Source organism: Dipteris shenzhenensis, chromosome 29, assembly GCF_047967505.1.
Source record: "Dipteris shenzhenensis isolate YYH24624 ecotype China chromosome 29, Dip_SZ_1.0, whole genome shotgun sequence".
Lineage (NCBI taxonomy): Eukaryota > Viridiplantae > Streptophyta > Polypodiopsida > Gleicheniales > Dipteridaceae > Dipteris > Dipteris shenzhenensis.
The window spans coordinates 39537457-39552145 of NC_141624.1; the positions used below are offsets into that span (position 1 = coordinate 39537457).

The 14689-nt window shown below is 44.1% G+C and overlaps 1 protein-coding gene across 5 annotated transcripts in view; it reads left to right on the forward strand.

The window, feature by feature from the left end:
• The first annotated feature begins 3279 nt into the window (after nucleotides 1-3279).
• Nucleotides 3280-14689, forward strand: part of HGL1 (heteroglycan glucosidase 1) — a 156388-nt gene continuing 144978 nt past the window's right edge. For 3 of the 5 annotated variants that reach the window (XM_087400305.1, XM_087400306.1, XM_087400303.1), the window contains exons 1-4: nucleotides 3334-3557; nucleotides 3922-4232; nucleotides 4353-4421; nucleotides 4711-4848. In XM_087400305.1, coding sequence (XP_087256431.1) covers nucleotides 3395-3557; nucleotides 3922-4232; nucleotides 4353-4421; nucleotides 4711-4848 — 681 coding nt within the window. In that variant the 5' untranslated portion in view covers nucleotides 3334-3394. The other 2 variants (XM_087400308.1, XM_087400307.1) reach the window with 2 other exon arrangements.

Sequence of the window (14689 nt, forward strand, 5' to 3'; positions counted from 1 at the left end):
GAAGCACAATGCAGATGGTTCTGTGAACAGATACAAGGCAAGATTAGTTGTCAAGGGGTATGCACAAACATATGGCATTGATTATGAAGAAACATTCAGTTTGGTTGCAAGGGTGGGAACCGTAAGAGCAGTCATTGCTATGGCTGCATCAAAGGGATGGTCTTTACTTCGAATGGATGTAAAGAATGCTTTCTTGCATGGTGATTTGCAAGAAGAGGTCTATATGGAGTAGCCACCAGGTTATGTTCATGCTGTTCATCTTGAGTTTGTTTGCAGGTTGAAGAAAGACTTGTATGGCTTGAAGCAAGCACCTAGAGCATGGTCTGACAAGATAGGACAATATCTTGTCACTATTGGCTTTCAGATTTCCAAGGCAGATTTCTCACTTTATGTGAGAAAGGAATTATGCTGCTTGTCATTTATGTTGAGGATTTGATCATCACAGGTGATAGTGATGAAGATATCCTTCATGTGAAAATGCTATTGAAGTAGAAGTTTGAGATGAAGGATTTGGGAGAGCTGCGTTACTTCTTGGGCATTGAGGTGATCCACAAGTGGGATATGGCTCTTGCAGAGGCAGTATGGATTAAACATGCTATCCAAATATGGGATGACACGCTGTAAGCCTATTTCAGTTCCTTTGGAGCAAAATGTGAAGTTCAGCGTAGATGCAGGTGAGCTTCTGGAAGACCCTACTATGTACAGATGCATAGTAGGAAGTTTGATTTATATGACTATTACCAGGCCAGATTTGAGCTATGTTGTTGGGTTGGTAAGCCAGTTTATGCAGGCTCCAAGGAAACCGCATTTGGATGTGGCTAGATGCATACTGAGGCATGTGAAGTCCACATTGCATTATAGACTATTTTATGAGACTAGGGTTCAGATACAATGGCATGGATACACTGATGCTGATTGGGCTGGTAGTATTTCTGATAGACGATTTACAAGTGGATAGATGTTCTCTTTTGGGAGGTGCTGTCATTTGGAGCAGCAAGAAATAGCCTACAGTTGCCTTGTCAAGCACAGAGGCTGAGTACAGGGGTGCAGCAATGGCTACATGTGAGGTAGCTTGGTTGCATAAGCTACTTTATGATATGCATTAGTCTATAGATGGGCCAATTGTCATTTATTGTGACAACATGAGCAGTACAAATAACCTAGTCTATCATGCTAGAATAAAGCACATTGAGGTGCATTATCACCATGTGTGGGAGAAGGTTCTAGTAGGTTTTATTGATCTAGTTTATGTCAGCACAGAGGATCAGGTAGTTGACATATTCACGAAGGCATTGGGTGCAGAGAAGCTACGCAAGTTCAGAAACCTACTTGGTGTATAGGAATTGGGATTGAGCTCGAGGGGGAGTGTTGAGATATCGAGCTCCACTCGTGATATGCCAGGGTGACCGTTCTGTATTTATGTCACCGACTTGTTAGCTGCATATGCGGTTGGTACACCGCCCATGAATAATAGCTGGATGACAACTATCTTTATGTACTTTAGTTAGTGGCTCAGTTACTATGCCACCTTAGTTAGTTGAGTTTGGTTTGAGACCCACATATAGGGTTCACCTATTCTTTTGTACTTAGAGTTCTTTTGGCTTTCACAACTAAGAAGAGGAAAATTGTTTTCAACCTCCACCTTTGTGTATATTCCCCCATTGTGTCTGTGAGAAAGCTGCAAGTGAGACACCTTCCTTCTCTCCCACTCTCTTCACATATTTGAATCCACCTACATCAATACCATGCCCGCTTGAGGTGTGTAGCCATCTTGGTCACATGTCTTTTGTAGCATGTCAAGTTGTTTTTTCCACAACTAGCATTCATTATTTCGATGCCCTTATTTGTCATAGAATTACTATGCCATGTTGTATCTCTTCAGTATTTCACCTTTGGTAGGATTTCTTTATCTCTTTCTCATTTGTTCTTGTTGAGCTAGTAGTATTCAGTTGTACGACCTGGATGCCCTTCTTGTTGAGCTAGTAGTATTCAGTATGCCCTTCTCCCTTGCCCGCTCTTCTTCACCTCTCCCCCCCTTGTTCTCCCTCTCCCCTCACCCTGCCTTGCCCTTCTCCCCTCCCCTATTGCCTCCCCTCTTGCCCCCTCAATGTTCCCTTGCTCCCTCTCCCTCCCCCCCTTATTCCCCTTGTGTTATGTTAGGTTAGGTTTGTCAAGTAATTTTTGTTGTGTTGGGTTAGGCAGGGTCACATTAGGTTGCCTTAGGTTAGGTTAGGATAGGCTAGCCCTTTAATTAACAAGAGCCCTTACATTAATAAGTTCTACTTTGTTAATGAGATTTTTCTAAATGCAATGGAAATTGGTATTTTGTTATGTGACTTTTATACCCAAAAATTAAAAATATTGGCTTTGGTATCATGCTCATTAAACAACCTTGGCATTCATGTGAGTTGTAAAAGAAAGTAGAGCCACGATGTCCCCCTAGCGATCTAAAATAGAGAGCGCATGCGAAATTGGGGAAGAAAAATAGGCGAAAATGTGTAAAAGGCTGACAACTGTATGTGGGAGATAAATTTAATGTGAAGAAACACTTCACATGTGTTTGGTAAGTGAGCCATAATATTTGATGTGACATGGTCCTTGTCAAGAGAAGAGTGTTCACAAAAACCAAGGATTAATGTGAGGTGAATGGTAAATTTTGGAAATTAATTGAAAATAAAAGGTTTTAAAGCAAATTTCAAGGAGGTTTTTTCCTTAAAACTTGTAAACTTTTGAACTTGAAGGTTCTTGTATGTGTTAGGGAAATTTTTTAATTGTGAACACTGGTTCGACACGTGTATGTGGGAGATAAATTCTACGTAAGTAAAAAGTTCGCATGTGTTTGGTCAACAAGCAATCCTTGCCAAGAGACCGAGTTTGCAAATTTTAAGCTAAACAAAAATGCCATGAGAATGTGAAAAAAAACCTTTAAAATTTGAAACTTGATGGTTGTGAATTTGTGCAAGTGTTAAGTAGGGATATAACTAAAATGCCCTAAAATTTGCTAGAAAACCTTTGAAATTTGGAGCTTGAAGGTTCTTAAGGAGAATGTTTTCTCTGAAGAGTGGTCCGAGCCCGAGTGTTGAGAGAAAACCTGCAAACTATATACAATGAACGTGGACCATTTTCATTTTCACGGGAAAAAAAAAAAAAGATTTTCTCAATTTTGTAAAATCTGCAAAATTGAAAGCAATTGAGAAGAAAAATGGTAAAAAGGTTGAGGTGTAATATAAGATGTGACATAAAGAGAGAGACGGAATTGTGTTGTTTATAAGAAAGGCTTGTGAATAGGCAGATGCTGGAGCCAGTGCAAAAGCATGCTAGCTGCAGGTGTTTCTTCGTTTTCCGGGCCTTTCTTTACAATTTTCAGACCTTTTCTTTTTCTGCTGTTTCTGCCATGTCATTCTCCATCTTCTTCCTCACACCTCACACCTTTGCTCCTTCCTCCTCACACCTTCTTGACCGAAATTGCCTCTCCCTTCTTGCCTCTCAGCTCCTTCCCTCTCCCCCCGTCTTTCCTCCCTCCTGTAGCCGCCGATTTCCCTCCCACTACGCTTTAGGTGGCTTCCCTTTCCCTCTGCTCGTCTTACCTATCCACCCACATTTCACGTTAACACACTTCGCAATATAATGGCGCCCATTTAAAGCCATGGGTCTCGCGAGAAGATTACAATAATGTCGTTTTGTCGATTCAATAACATCACATCGAACATTAACAATCACCTCTCTTAGAAACTTCTCCCTTGTGATTTTTATGGGAATCACCTCCGCAATATCCGGTACTAAGTACAACATGCACTGATACGCACAATTGCATGACCTCACTGCCAACAGATTGACTCGCAAATGAATGCTCATCCCTTAATGCTTCGTTTATTGCGATTAGTTTCCCTGGATGAATGAACACAACCTTTACAAACGCAGGAACGAATCTCTACAGCAGCACATTCGGGAACATTCGCACTAAATACAAAGCGCCACGAAGCAGCACCAGAGAAGTCGACTTGGATACAATGGCTCCTCCAAAAAAAATGGTCTCGATGAGAATACTTGAAGACGGAGTTTTCCGATTCGACTGTACTGAAGGAGCAAGAAAAGATGCTGCGCCATCACTATCGTTTGCGGATCCCATGAAACGAGAAACACCCTTAGAAGATGTAGCTCCCAAAACTAATCGTGCTCAATATCATCCGTATTGCAGATCGGAAAACGGACAACAAATTGTCACTATTCAGGTGATGTCTATTCCGTCGATGGTTTTGTTTGCTTTAAATCATGGAAGATTTTGGTAAACTTCTCCATGTTTCTAAGAAGTACATAATATTTGCTGCGTAATTGACTCTGGCAATATGCAGTTACCTGCTGGTACGTCCTTTTACGGTACAGGGGAAGTAAGTGGATCACTAGAGCGGACTGGAATAAGGGTAAGGAAGTTCGCACAATTTCTATAGATGGAGAACTTCAAGTGATCGTCTTTTTTTCGGCTTCACAAAATTTCCGAAGATTCTAGAACATGGCGCTTGTTGTTTTAGTTACTTCAATGCCCATCCATCCCCCACATTCTATCCTCAGAGTATGTGATCTACTCCTCATAAGGGCTGAAATGCATTTGGGCTTCAGGTTTGCATGTGGGGTATGAACTCCTTCTTTAGGAACAATGACGCTTGGTTGGCATTCTGCTTTCCAAAAGTAATCGTTGTTTATTGTATGCAGGTCTTTACCTGGAATAGTGATGCTTGGGGTTACGGGACGAGCACAACCTCACTTTATCAATCACATCCTTGGGTGCTAGCTGTTTTACCAGATGGAGAGGCTATCGGGGTCCTTGCAGACACAACAAGGAGGTGTGAGGTGGTTTCATACTAACCATCCTTTATGTACAGTAGAATGGGGTGGGGGTTTGCAAGAAGGAAGAAGCAAGTTACATCCTAGGAGAGAGAGAGAGAGAGACAGAGATTGCTGATCTTTTTACATCCTAGGAGACCAAACATGCTTCATGGACCTATACACAAACACATGACATATACAGTGAGTGAAAAAGCATAAATTAAATTACAAACAGAAACTTATGATATAAAGTAAAAAGGAGACCCTACATTAAAACTATGTGCTTGTGTGTGGACACCGGCGTGACACAGGAAAACAAAAAGTGAAAATTTCATTCAAACAGAAATAAGATGTCCTTCTATAATATGGAGCGTAAAGTAAAAGAAACTGGAAAACAACACTGAAAATATATCTCGGAGAAGGAGAATGTCAAGGAGCTGGGCTAGGATGTTATCTCTGAAACTTGTCTGAGATCTGCATCTGTCCCCTTCTGGTCTGCTCCATGGTCTTACTTGCAAGACAGTTTGGTACTAAGGTAAAGGGGCAGGTAGGTTCTGTCAGGATTTGCTATAATGGACCGTAGAATACTGAGTGGACAAATGAATAATAGTACTCCACTAATGATTACCCTCAAGCGGCTGAGCTTGTAGCTCTTCCTTTCTCCTCTCCTTCACCATATTCAAATCTCCTCTTTCCACCCTCTCCCTGTTCCAGCAGTGGTGTCTCCACACAATCAAAGGCGTCTCTCTCCTCCTCTCTTTGGAGTCGATCCTGTTCTGCTGTTAAGCGGACTCCTTGCCCGTTGGTGCATCCTCCTCTCTATTGGCGGGAGGCTTAAGATGTTCATCTTGCACCCTCATGACTTAGTCGTTGGACAATCAACTCCCTGGTGTTTGCAGAGCTCCAGCTCCCTGTAATGACAGTTAACTACCTCTAGCTGCTCCAGTAACCTAGTGCCATCGTCGTTGTGACTGTGCTATTAAGTGCTGCTCTCTCTTATCCGGCATTCACAGCTTCAGACAAAAGTAGAGGTAGAGGCAGAGGCAGAGGTAGATCATTACAGAGAAGTGGTAATCATCATCAACAAATTCAGAATTAGAATCAGCATCAACATCATCCTCAGCAACATCAGCTTCAGCAAAGAGGAAATCATTCAAACTGAGGAAGATTCCAAGGATGAGGGAATGCATCCACCAACATGTCAAAACATCCAGTGCAACTACTATCATAAGTTTGGACACTATGAAAGAGATTGCCGCACGAAGTAGTACAACCAAGGCAGTCAATCCAGCAATCATCAAAGGAATTTCTATGGCAGAGAAAATCATCGTGGTGGACACTCTTCTTCTTGTGAGGCCATCACACACGTCTTGTTTCTCTGGATACTAGTGAGACAGAGCTGAGAGAAGTATTGCCTTGGAGTCTTCCTCATCGATTTTGGATCCAAGAGCTGTCGCTTGCTTTGAGGTTGAGTGCATTTGATTCAAACAAGTGCCAAGACTCTCGGTCTCTCCCATACGAAAGCCAAATAATTCCTGTTTCAGCAAAGCCTTTGAATTTTTTATTTTAGTGTGAAACAATGACTTGAGTATTTCCCAATTATCTTTTGTGACATCCACATGCTGAAAATATTCGTGGCCCGATGCTCTTTCAAGAATGCCAACAGCCTCTCATTCTTATGCTCCCGGCTTCTTCTTTGTTCCTAACACAACTCCCCACAAGCCTTTGTGCATGAGATATAACTGGGTGGAGATCTGGCACGAAACAAAATTCCGTTTGTTAAACTTTAACGTGGAATTCTCCAACTTATCCTTGAAAGGATCCATCACTTCAAGTGCCTCAAATCAACTTATATACAGTCAAGGAAGACTCTTTTAAATCCTCACGACGAGTCCTCTCTGCTCGCAAACTACAACCTTACAGACACTCGAGTTCACTCAAAACCCTCACAAATGCTCACAAGCCCTCAGCACCGAACTGCTCTGATACCATACGTAGGAATTTAAGAGCAAGCTATGTCTCGTCCACACTTAATTGAGACACATATACAACCATAATTTTTCATGAGTTGAAGGTGACAATGATAATTCCGTTTCAGTATCACACAACAGTAAAAACTGAGATCTTTCAAATCAAAGCTCACATGCTCTCACTCTCTCAAATATATTTGAAACAGCAGCAAGATGGTGACATAGATATGATCCCAAACGATGGCAAAGTTTATTAAATCGATTTAGACAATAAGAACGGACATGCCTCACCTCTATTGAGTTTGTTGGATACAAAATACCATGACACATGCGACTAGGGACCCTACAGTAAGTTTCAACAAACTTGACAAAACAAAAACGACTCTCGTAGTCTTGACCATATACGAGCTGGGCCTGCGCAAGCTAGAAAAGGAGAAAAAACGTCCTTCCTTCCATTGAAATAGGAGACACCCTCCAGAAGAGCCAGCCAATGTTCTAGCCACGCTACGGACGATTGCCGTGTATTGGCCAGCTCGGATGAACCAACCACAACTCACCTCGCAGTGCCATGCAAATGCTCCACGTCATCAACCAATGAGCTTTCAGGTTTTACAACAACTCTCACACCTTTGAATCACAAAAGCGTCCCCATGAGGGAGTCCTAACAATAGACACACCCAACAATCAATCCATTCCCACTCCTCGGGATCCCATTACAAATACTTTATGGGGACACCTCCAGATAGCTAAAGCCTCCATGAAGCCAAGGGAAGGTGATCTGGGTTAGGGTCTAGGTGCCATCCTGAAGCTTAGAAGTACTAGTCCGTATGATCCGCAACCCTGGCAGGCTGAAATGGAAAATGGATAAGTATACCTTCTGTAGACCTGGATAACCTGCCCCCAGAATGGACATCAAAGACCAAGGCATCCCCATGTGATCCGTGAAACGCTATGACCTGGAGTGGGATCCGTACTCTCATCAATGCCCCTAGCCAAAAAGACCGAGAGGAAGGCCTATCACCCGGAAGAATCCAATCCAAAGGTAGGGCTGCATCAATCTGTTGGATTCTCCCTCTGGGATGACTTACTATCTGGAATTTGCGATCATCTTGTAGCCTTTTGAATACCTTGCAAGAACCCACAAAGTAGGACCTCCCTCCCATCTAGACCATTGCATATAGTGAGAAGTACCAAGTGGTCTCCAGGATACTATCATTCCACATGATAGGACTGCCTATCAATCTCTTCCAAAGAGGAAGGGGAACTCTCTAAGCATTCAAGATAGCAGCCATAAGAGGGAGGGAGGGAGCCTTGAGATGGGCTTAGGTAAACATTAGTTTCACTTCCTAGTACTATCGTTCCAATCTTCATTAGTGGAAGGAGAGCAAAGACTGTATGCATCTAATAAAAAAATCCTTCAAAGGTTCGTGTCCTGGCAAGAGTCCTCTGATGACAATCTTTCATAATAAAGCTCCGCTCTACAGGTTTGGGTCAATTATATTGAGGCCTCCTTCCCGCATGGGTAGGATCACCATGTCGTGGCTAGCAAAACTTGGTTGAACACCACCACCTTGGAAGCAAGATCAAGTTTGGTTGAGCTCCACAAAAGGAGTTTCCTCCCTGTGAATCCAACCTGGAGTGTCCTGGTTATTAATCCAAAAATATTTTTTTTCTGAAGCTCTCACCCTACAATTTGGTGAATAAATTTCTTCAAAGCTTGCACCTAACACAGCTCCAATGCTATACACCTAAAGACTTGTATAACAATGCAGTATATAGCTGATCATAAGGTTGGCTGCCTTCACTCTATTGCTTAGTCTGAACATCTAGCCGCTGCCCCTCTCTTGGTGCACTGTTGCTTTGTCGTAGTAGGAAGTGACTCTTTGTCATCGTCTATAATTTTGTGTATTTCAAGATATTTTCTTTGTACTTCCCATACCCCTGCTGAAACACCCCTAACTGCTGTGTTGTGGTCTTTGACTTGGCTTTCAATTTCTTGTAACTCGCCTTAGTATTGGTGTATGACCATGGTGGAAGTTTGGTGCATATTTTCATTGTCTAATTATGAGAGAGTCATAGTGATTCCATATGCAGGGTGTGTCCTCTAGTGCTCTCAAATTCTGATAAGCAGTTTATGCATCGCTTCTCTAGATCATCCCTTAAAATGCCCAATCATGCTCAACAAAGTTGGCTGAAGTATATCTTTCCCTTCATTATGGGATGAGTGTGAAACAACCATACCAGACTCTTTCTTCTTTTCTTTTGCAAAGCCTCTTCGGGTACTTAGTGATGTGATTACCCGGCTTGTTACAACAATGGCATTTACCTTTTTTAATAGGCTTCTTGACATCCTTTTTATCCTTCCCTCTTGCATGTCCAGAAGTATTTCCAAAACTATGAGCAACGTCATATTGGGGCTGACATTTCTTCTTGCCCTTATCCTTTGCTAAGAATGTCTGCTCCCCACTACGAGTATGTGATGACATATTCTTTCTAGTTTGTTCCTCCTGCAACAAGAGCCCCATCGACTCCTGAAAGTGAGAGGATGTCGATTTCCTCTCATAGACAAATTGAGTGATGTATGGAAAGAAAGATAGGACTCTAGTAATGAGTTCAAAATAGTGGAAACGAGCTACGCATCTGGAATAACTTCATCTATATTCAAGAGTTTTCTCATGCGAATCCTGAATTTTAATGACATGGTCCTGCATAGCATCCCTTTTATCCATGTGCACCGAACCAAGCTCCCTAAGCAAGAATAAGACTCTAGCCTCGTTGCGAGCTTGATACATGGCTTCCAAAATATCCCAAGCATGCTTTGAAGTCCAACAGGACTGAATATGAGAAATGATGAACCTCTTTACTGACATCCGTAGGTGCTTGTCCAACTGGTGCAGCTTGTTGTTGCCCTTGTTGCCCTAGCATGCGCCACCACCACAACCCCCCCCCCCCCCCCCCCTTCCTCCCCTGGGTGGCCCCCTTGCTGTGGAGGATTGATTGGCGCAATTGGACAAGGATAGTCGTCTTTGTCTGTGACATCGTCCCCTAGGCCCTTGGCAGCTAAAAGATTATGAATCATAAAGCTCCAGAGAGTATAGTTGGTGTGATCCAACCTACCCTCTTGGGTGAGCATGCCAAGAAGATCATTTGGACTATTCCGTGCCATCTTGAGCAAATGAAAAAGAGGTTAAATAACTCAAACAAGTTCACGTGTTGTGAATACCCCCCACTTCAAAGCAACAATTGGCTTGAGGATGCGCCTCGAATCAATCCACAAAACTCCCATGTTGGGATGTAAAATGCAATCTCAGAATCTCTACCCAAAATTCAGCCAATGCTTGGCTGAACAAGGCATATACCCAAGTGAATGCTGAATGTACCAAGGACAAATCCAAACGAGTGAGCAGCCAGCACGCAGCCCGAGCAAAAAACAGAGGTTAAAACATCTCAAATGAGGGCTGGAACAGCAAAGTACAGAACTGTACTCGCACTAAATGTGCAAATATCAGCTCTCAGATGATCCACAGCCTTACTCTTCACGAAGCAGAGCTGGAACAGCTCCAAACAAGAGCAAAATTGAGTGAATCCTTTAGAAAACTATGCAGCCAGCTCCAAAAACCTTCTAGATGAGGTGAAATGTTCAAAAACAGGTTCAGCCTGTCGAAAGACAGGTTGACCACAGCTGTGCACCTTTGGACAGCTCCAAAACTGTCAAAAACAGCTTGCACAGCCTGTTGAAGATAAGAAAAACATCGCACAGCTGTGTAGACAGCCACCAAAAGACCAAAATAATTTGTCCCTGTCTGCTTGGAGCAGCAAGTTGAAGCTGTATCTGATCAGAAACAGCTCCAAACATTGCAAAAACCAGTCGACCAGCAAAGAAAAAATCACACAAGCCTCGAGAATCAGTTGCCTATGCTGAGGGAAGCTACACAAGCTTTCCAGAGTTGAAAAAAAAGATGGCGGATAGCAAAAACGAGACTTGGCTTTGCGTTCTTTGCGATAAAAGTCAAGGTTTTCATGATAGAATTGATCCACGGGTGCAGGGGAGGTACTAGGGAGCAAGGCATCCAGCTTGATACCAAATCTTGAAAAAGGAAGCGAGAGAGAATGGAGCTAAAGGAAGCTAAACTGAAATTGAAGCAACAACGATGAAGTACAAAGCTCAGGGTCGTGATATAGACAAAACCCTAGGATGGACCTTAACTAGGGTCAAAACATGTGTGGTGGTTAACTCACCCACAAACTCAAACTCTGACTGGGAAAAAACCTTATAAGAAAATATGCCCCTAGCCCCTTACATTTGCCACTACCTTAGAGATATAAATATTTCTAAAAACTGTGGTAGTACATGGTTTATCTCAACAAGATTAAAGAAATGCAGGCAAACAAGATCCCAACACAAGGAAATGGAGGCAACAAAAACCATAGGATGTATTTGTCCATTGAATTGATTTCCTGCATGTAGAACTACATTAGAGGACCCAGGTCTAGCCATAATTGTAGCATTTTCTGCAGAACCAAATTTACGGTATCTTTCACACCCTCTGGGATATCCGTAGCATGTATTCCCCACTGCTCCATCCATTTGGCCCCTTCTCTATGTTGGAATGCAAGAGTACTTCAAGGAGGACATATCACTATTCAAGAGGCATCTAATATGTAGAATAAGGACCAGCTCTCACGATCTGGAGGTGGAAGGGGGTAGGTAGACAAGATCTAGAATTCCAAGGGACTTGAGAACTTACAAAGTCTGCCCAACTGGGGAGATAGAAAATGAAAAACATGTGCTCCTTCAGTGCTGAGCATACATGCATATCAGGGTAAAATACAGCAACAATGAGGCCAGTCTCAAAACCTTCTGGGAACAGCCAACTAAGAACTAGGAGCCTACCTAAAGGAAGTATGAGGGCATTGCAGCAAAATGTTTGATCTAGCATACCAATTGGCTAGGCATGTACAATATGTTGTATGATTTCCTTCTTCCACATAATTTTGATGGAAGGCCACTAACTATCCTTTAGTGGTGTCTAGTCCAATAGATCTTGAAGGGTATCAATTGGACTTTAAAACAATCATATGAAGCAACAGTACTTCTAAGCACACTTTTAGGACCCTCTGTCGAATCGATACGCTAGTCAAGTCAACAGAATGTATGCAGCACCCTTTTGGGGGAGTGATCTCTCAGTGTGAGCTGACGGGAGGAGATTTGAGAGACTACAGGTGACTATGGGTCCTGGATGATTTGGAGCAAGCCTTCATTCCTCATCAAATAGTATAGGCAGAGTTCGCCATAACATTGCTTCAGATTGATGCTTTCTTCACAGGGTCTGGACTGTGCCTAGTTGGAGACTACCGAGGCTGGCACTAGAATCATCCAGGAGACTTGTAGAGATAGTAGGGTTAGCATGGCATGTTATGCACTGAGACTACTGAGGCTGGCACTAGAGTCATTCAGTGGACTAACCGATAGTGGGGTCAGCATGGCATGGTATGCACGAGTGTCCAGATGGTTTGATAGTAGGTATTCAGATGGACCAACTCCCCCCTTTCAGTACAGCTGGTGTTAGAAATAACCACTGATAGAGGGTACACGCAGTGGAAGATAGATAGAAAAGCCCAGTAGCTCACACAGTGGTGTTGTGGGTGGTATTCAAAACTTCTTTACTTTGTGTGCTCAACATACATGTGGAAGCCGGTAAATAGACAATGCTCCAAGAGAGATATAGAACAAAAATTATATATTTTTGTCCAATGGACACAATGCAAAAGGAGTCCAGAGTCCCACCAAATCGTGGTCCTCTGTCCTTACCAAAAGGTGTTGTCCTATTACCTTCATCACACTTCTAGATCCCTAAGCCTGCGTGCTCCTTGCCGAGCTTTAGTAGGCTTTGTCACCGTGCCTTGATCCCTGCTCCTTGCTGCCCTGGTAGACAGCCAAGAGTGCAGCTCCTTCCTGAGCTATGGCTGCAGCACTTCAGGTCCCACTGGACTATGTAGGCCCAGGGTGTTGTTTCTCTGCTGCTCCACTCTGCTGTTGATTGCTGCTTGCGGTGGACGAGAAATGAGCCCAAGTGTGGCTTCTTTTATAGGCCCTGAAAGGCCTCACAAATGAACCGACCAGCAGGCCCTAATTGGCCAACTCGCAGTCTGTCCCAACCGACTGGTTGGCTGCCCCTTTTCCACCCTGTGGCTGGCCCCACCTGGCCTTGTGGCTGGCTTAGGCCTGGCCTGCCCAAAATCGCCTCTTTGTGAGGCCTTTCCTGGCCCAGATCTGCTGCGCCAATACAAGCACCCTCTCTGCTATATCCATAGATCTGGTCCATATGCTGCCCCATACAGGCGCAATCTTCGCCCTGTCATTCCGCCATCTGTTTGGCCCTGACTAGGTGCTGGAAACCCTGCCAAAACTCCGTCCAGGCTCCTGCAGGCTGCCGTACAGCATCCGCCTTCCACCTGTACTGATGACACAGTATTTTGAGCTGTTGACGTTGCCTGCCATGCTATCCAGCCTAGGCATATTGGTCCCGTACAGTTGCTTAAGTCAGGGACACTGTTTCCGTACAGTTTCAGGCCTCCAAGGACCTCTAATCTCTCATGTATGTACTGAGCTGTGCTGCCCACATGGCAGCCTATGTACTTACCTTGTGGCAGCCCCTCTCTTGCTTTTCTTACTGTTTGTATGCTGCCCATGTGGCAGCCCTATCTCTAAGTACACCTCCCATCCTCTCATATGGGGGCTTACTGATGGGGAGGCGACTTTTCCAGCACCCCTCTCATTAACACATCTTGGCCTGATTCCAACTCGTCGATGAAGATGCTCCATCAGCTCCCATGTCGTCTGGAACAATCTGGTGTCGATGTTGATTGCTGGCTTCTTGGCTAGTGGCTCCTGCTCCTCCAAATCCGGTCGAGCAAACCATCCTGGTACATAGGTCCATCCAAGACAGAAATAGATGGCACCACTACCTTCAGTCACGTTCCCGCCTTTGAACTCGAGCAATCCAAATGCCACCATCTTTCAACTGTCCCCCTCATAATGAATGAACATCCTCGAGTCTTCCAAGCACCGTGCTCTTAGGGTCTGTCTGAAGTCATCCTTCCTCTAGCAAGGTCCGCAACAAAAGAATTATCTCGAGAAATGATATCCCATGTGCTGCCACTGAGCTCTCAAGCAAGTACCCTTTTGGCTTCAATACACCTTGTCCATCATCACCTTCCAGCAATTTACTTCTGAGATTTGAAGACCCCTTCTGTAGTCATGCGACTCCCGTAATTTGCGTGTGACTGCCTTGAGCCTCTGGGGCGCGAGGGTCTGACCATGGGGCGGGACTTGGGGAATTAAAATTCTCTAGTGGGCCCTTGGAAATTGTGAATGTGCGCCCAGTTACTAGGCAATTAATTCCTAGGGCCAAAGTGTGCAACAGGGGGCCAAAAGAGTGGTGTACTAAAAATTTCTAATTTTAGCACGAGACTCCAAAAAGAGCTGAGAGCCCTATTTTTGGGGGCAGAAGGCCAAAATCAGTTCCAGAGGAGCCAGATCATCAGTTGTGAGCTTCCAGAGCCTGCTAAGGAAAATTGCCATCACCCAGGGCCAGTTCCAGTGCATCCAGGGCATGCCAGAGGAAATCGCACCTGATCCAGGAGCCTCTTGCAGATTGCGATTTCATCTATAGGTCTTCCGGACTGTGCCAGGTGACTGCATCCTGTTCCAGGGCTGTTCTAGGCGTTTCCAGGCTGTCCAGGCTGCCACAGAAGATTGCGATTTGCTTCCAGGCTGTCTAGGCTAGGCTGTCCAGGCTCTGCAGGGAAACTCGCGATTTGATTTCTGGAGCTTTCGGGGTGTTGCTGCTGATTTTGGTAACTTTCCAGGCGTGGGTGTTCTCTTCTAAGCT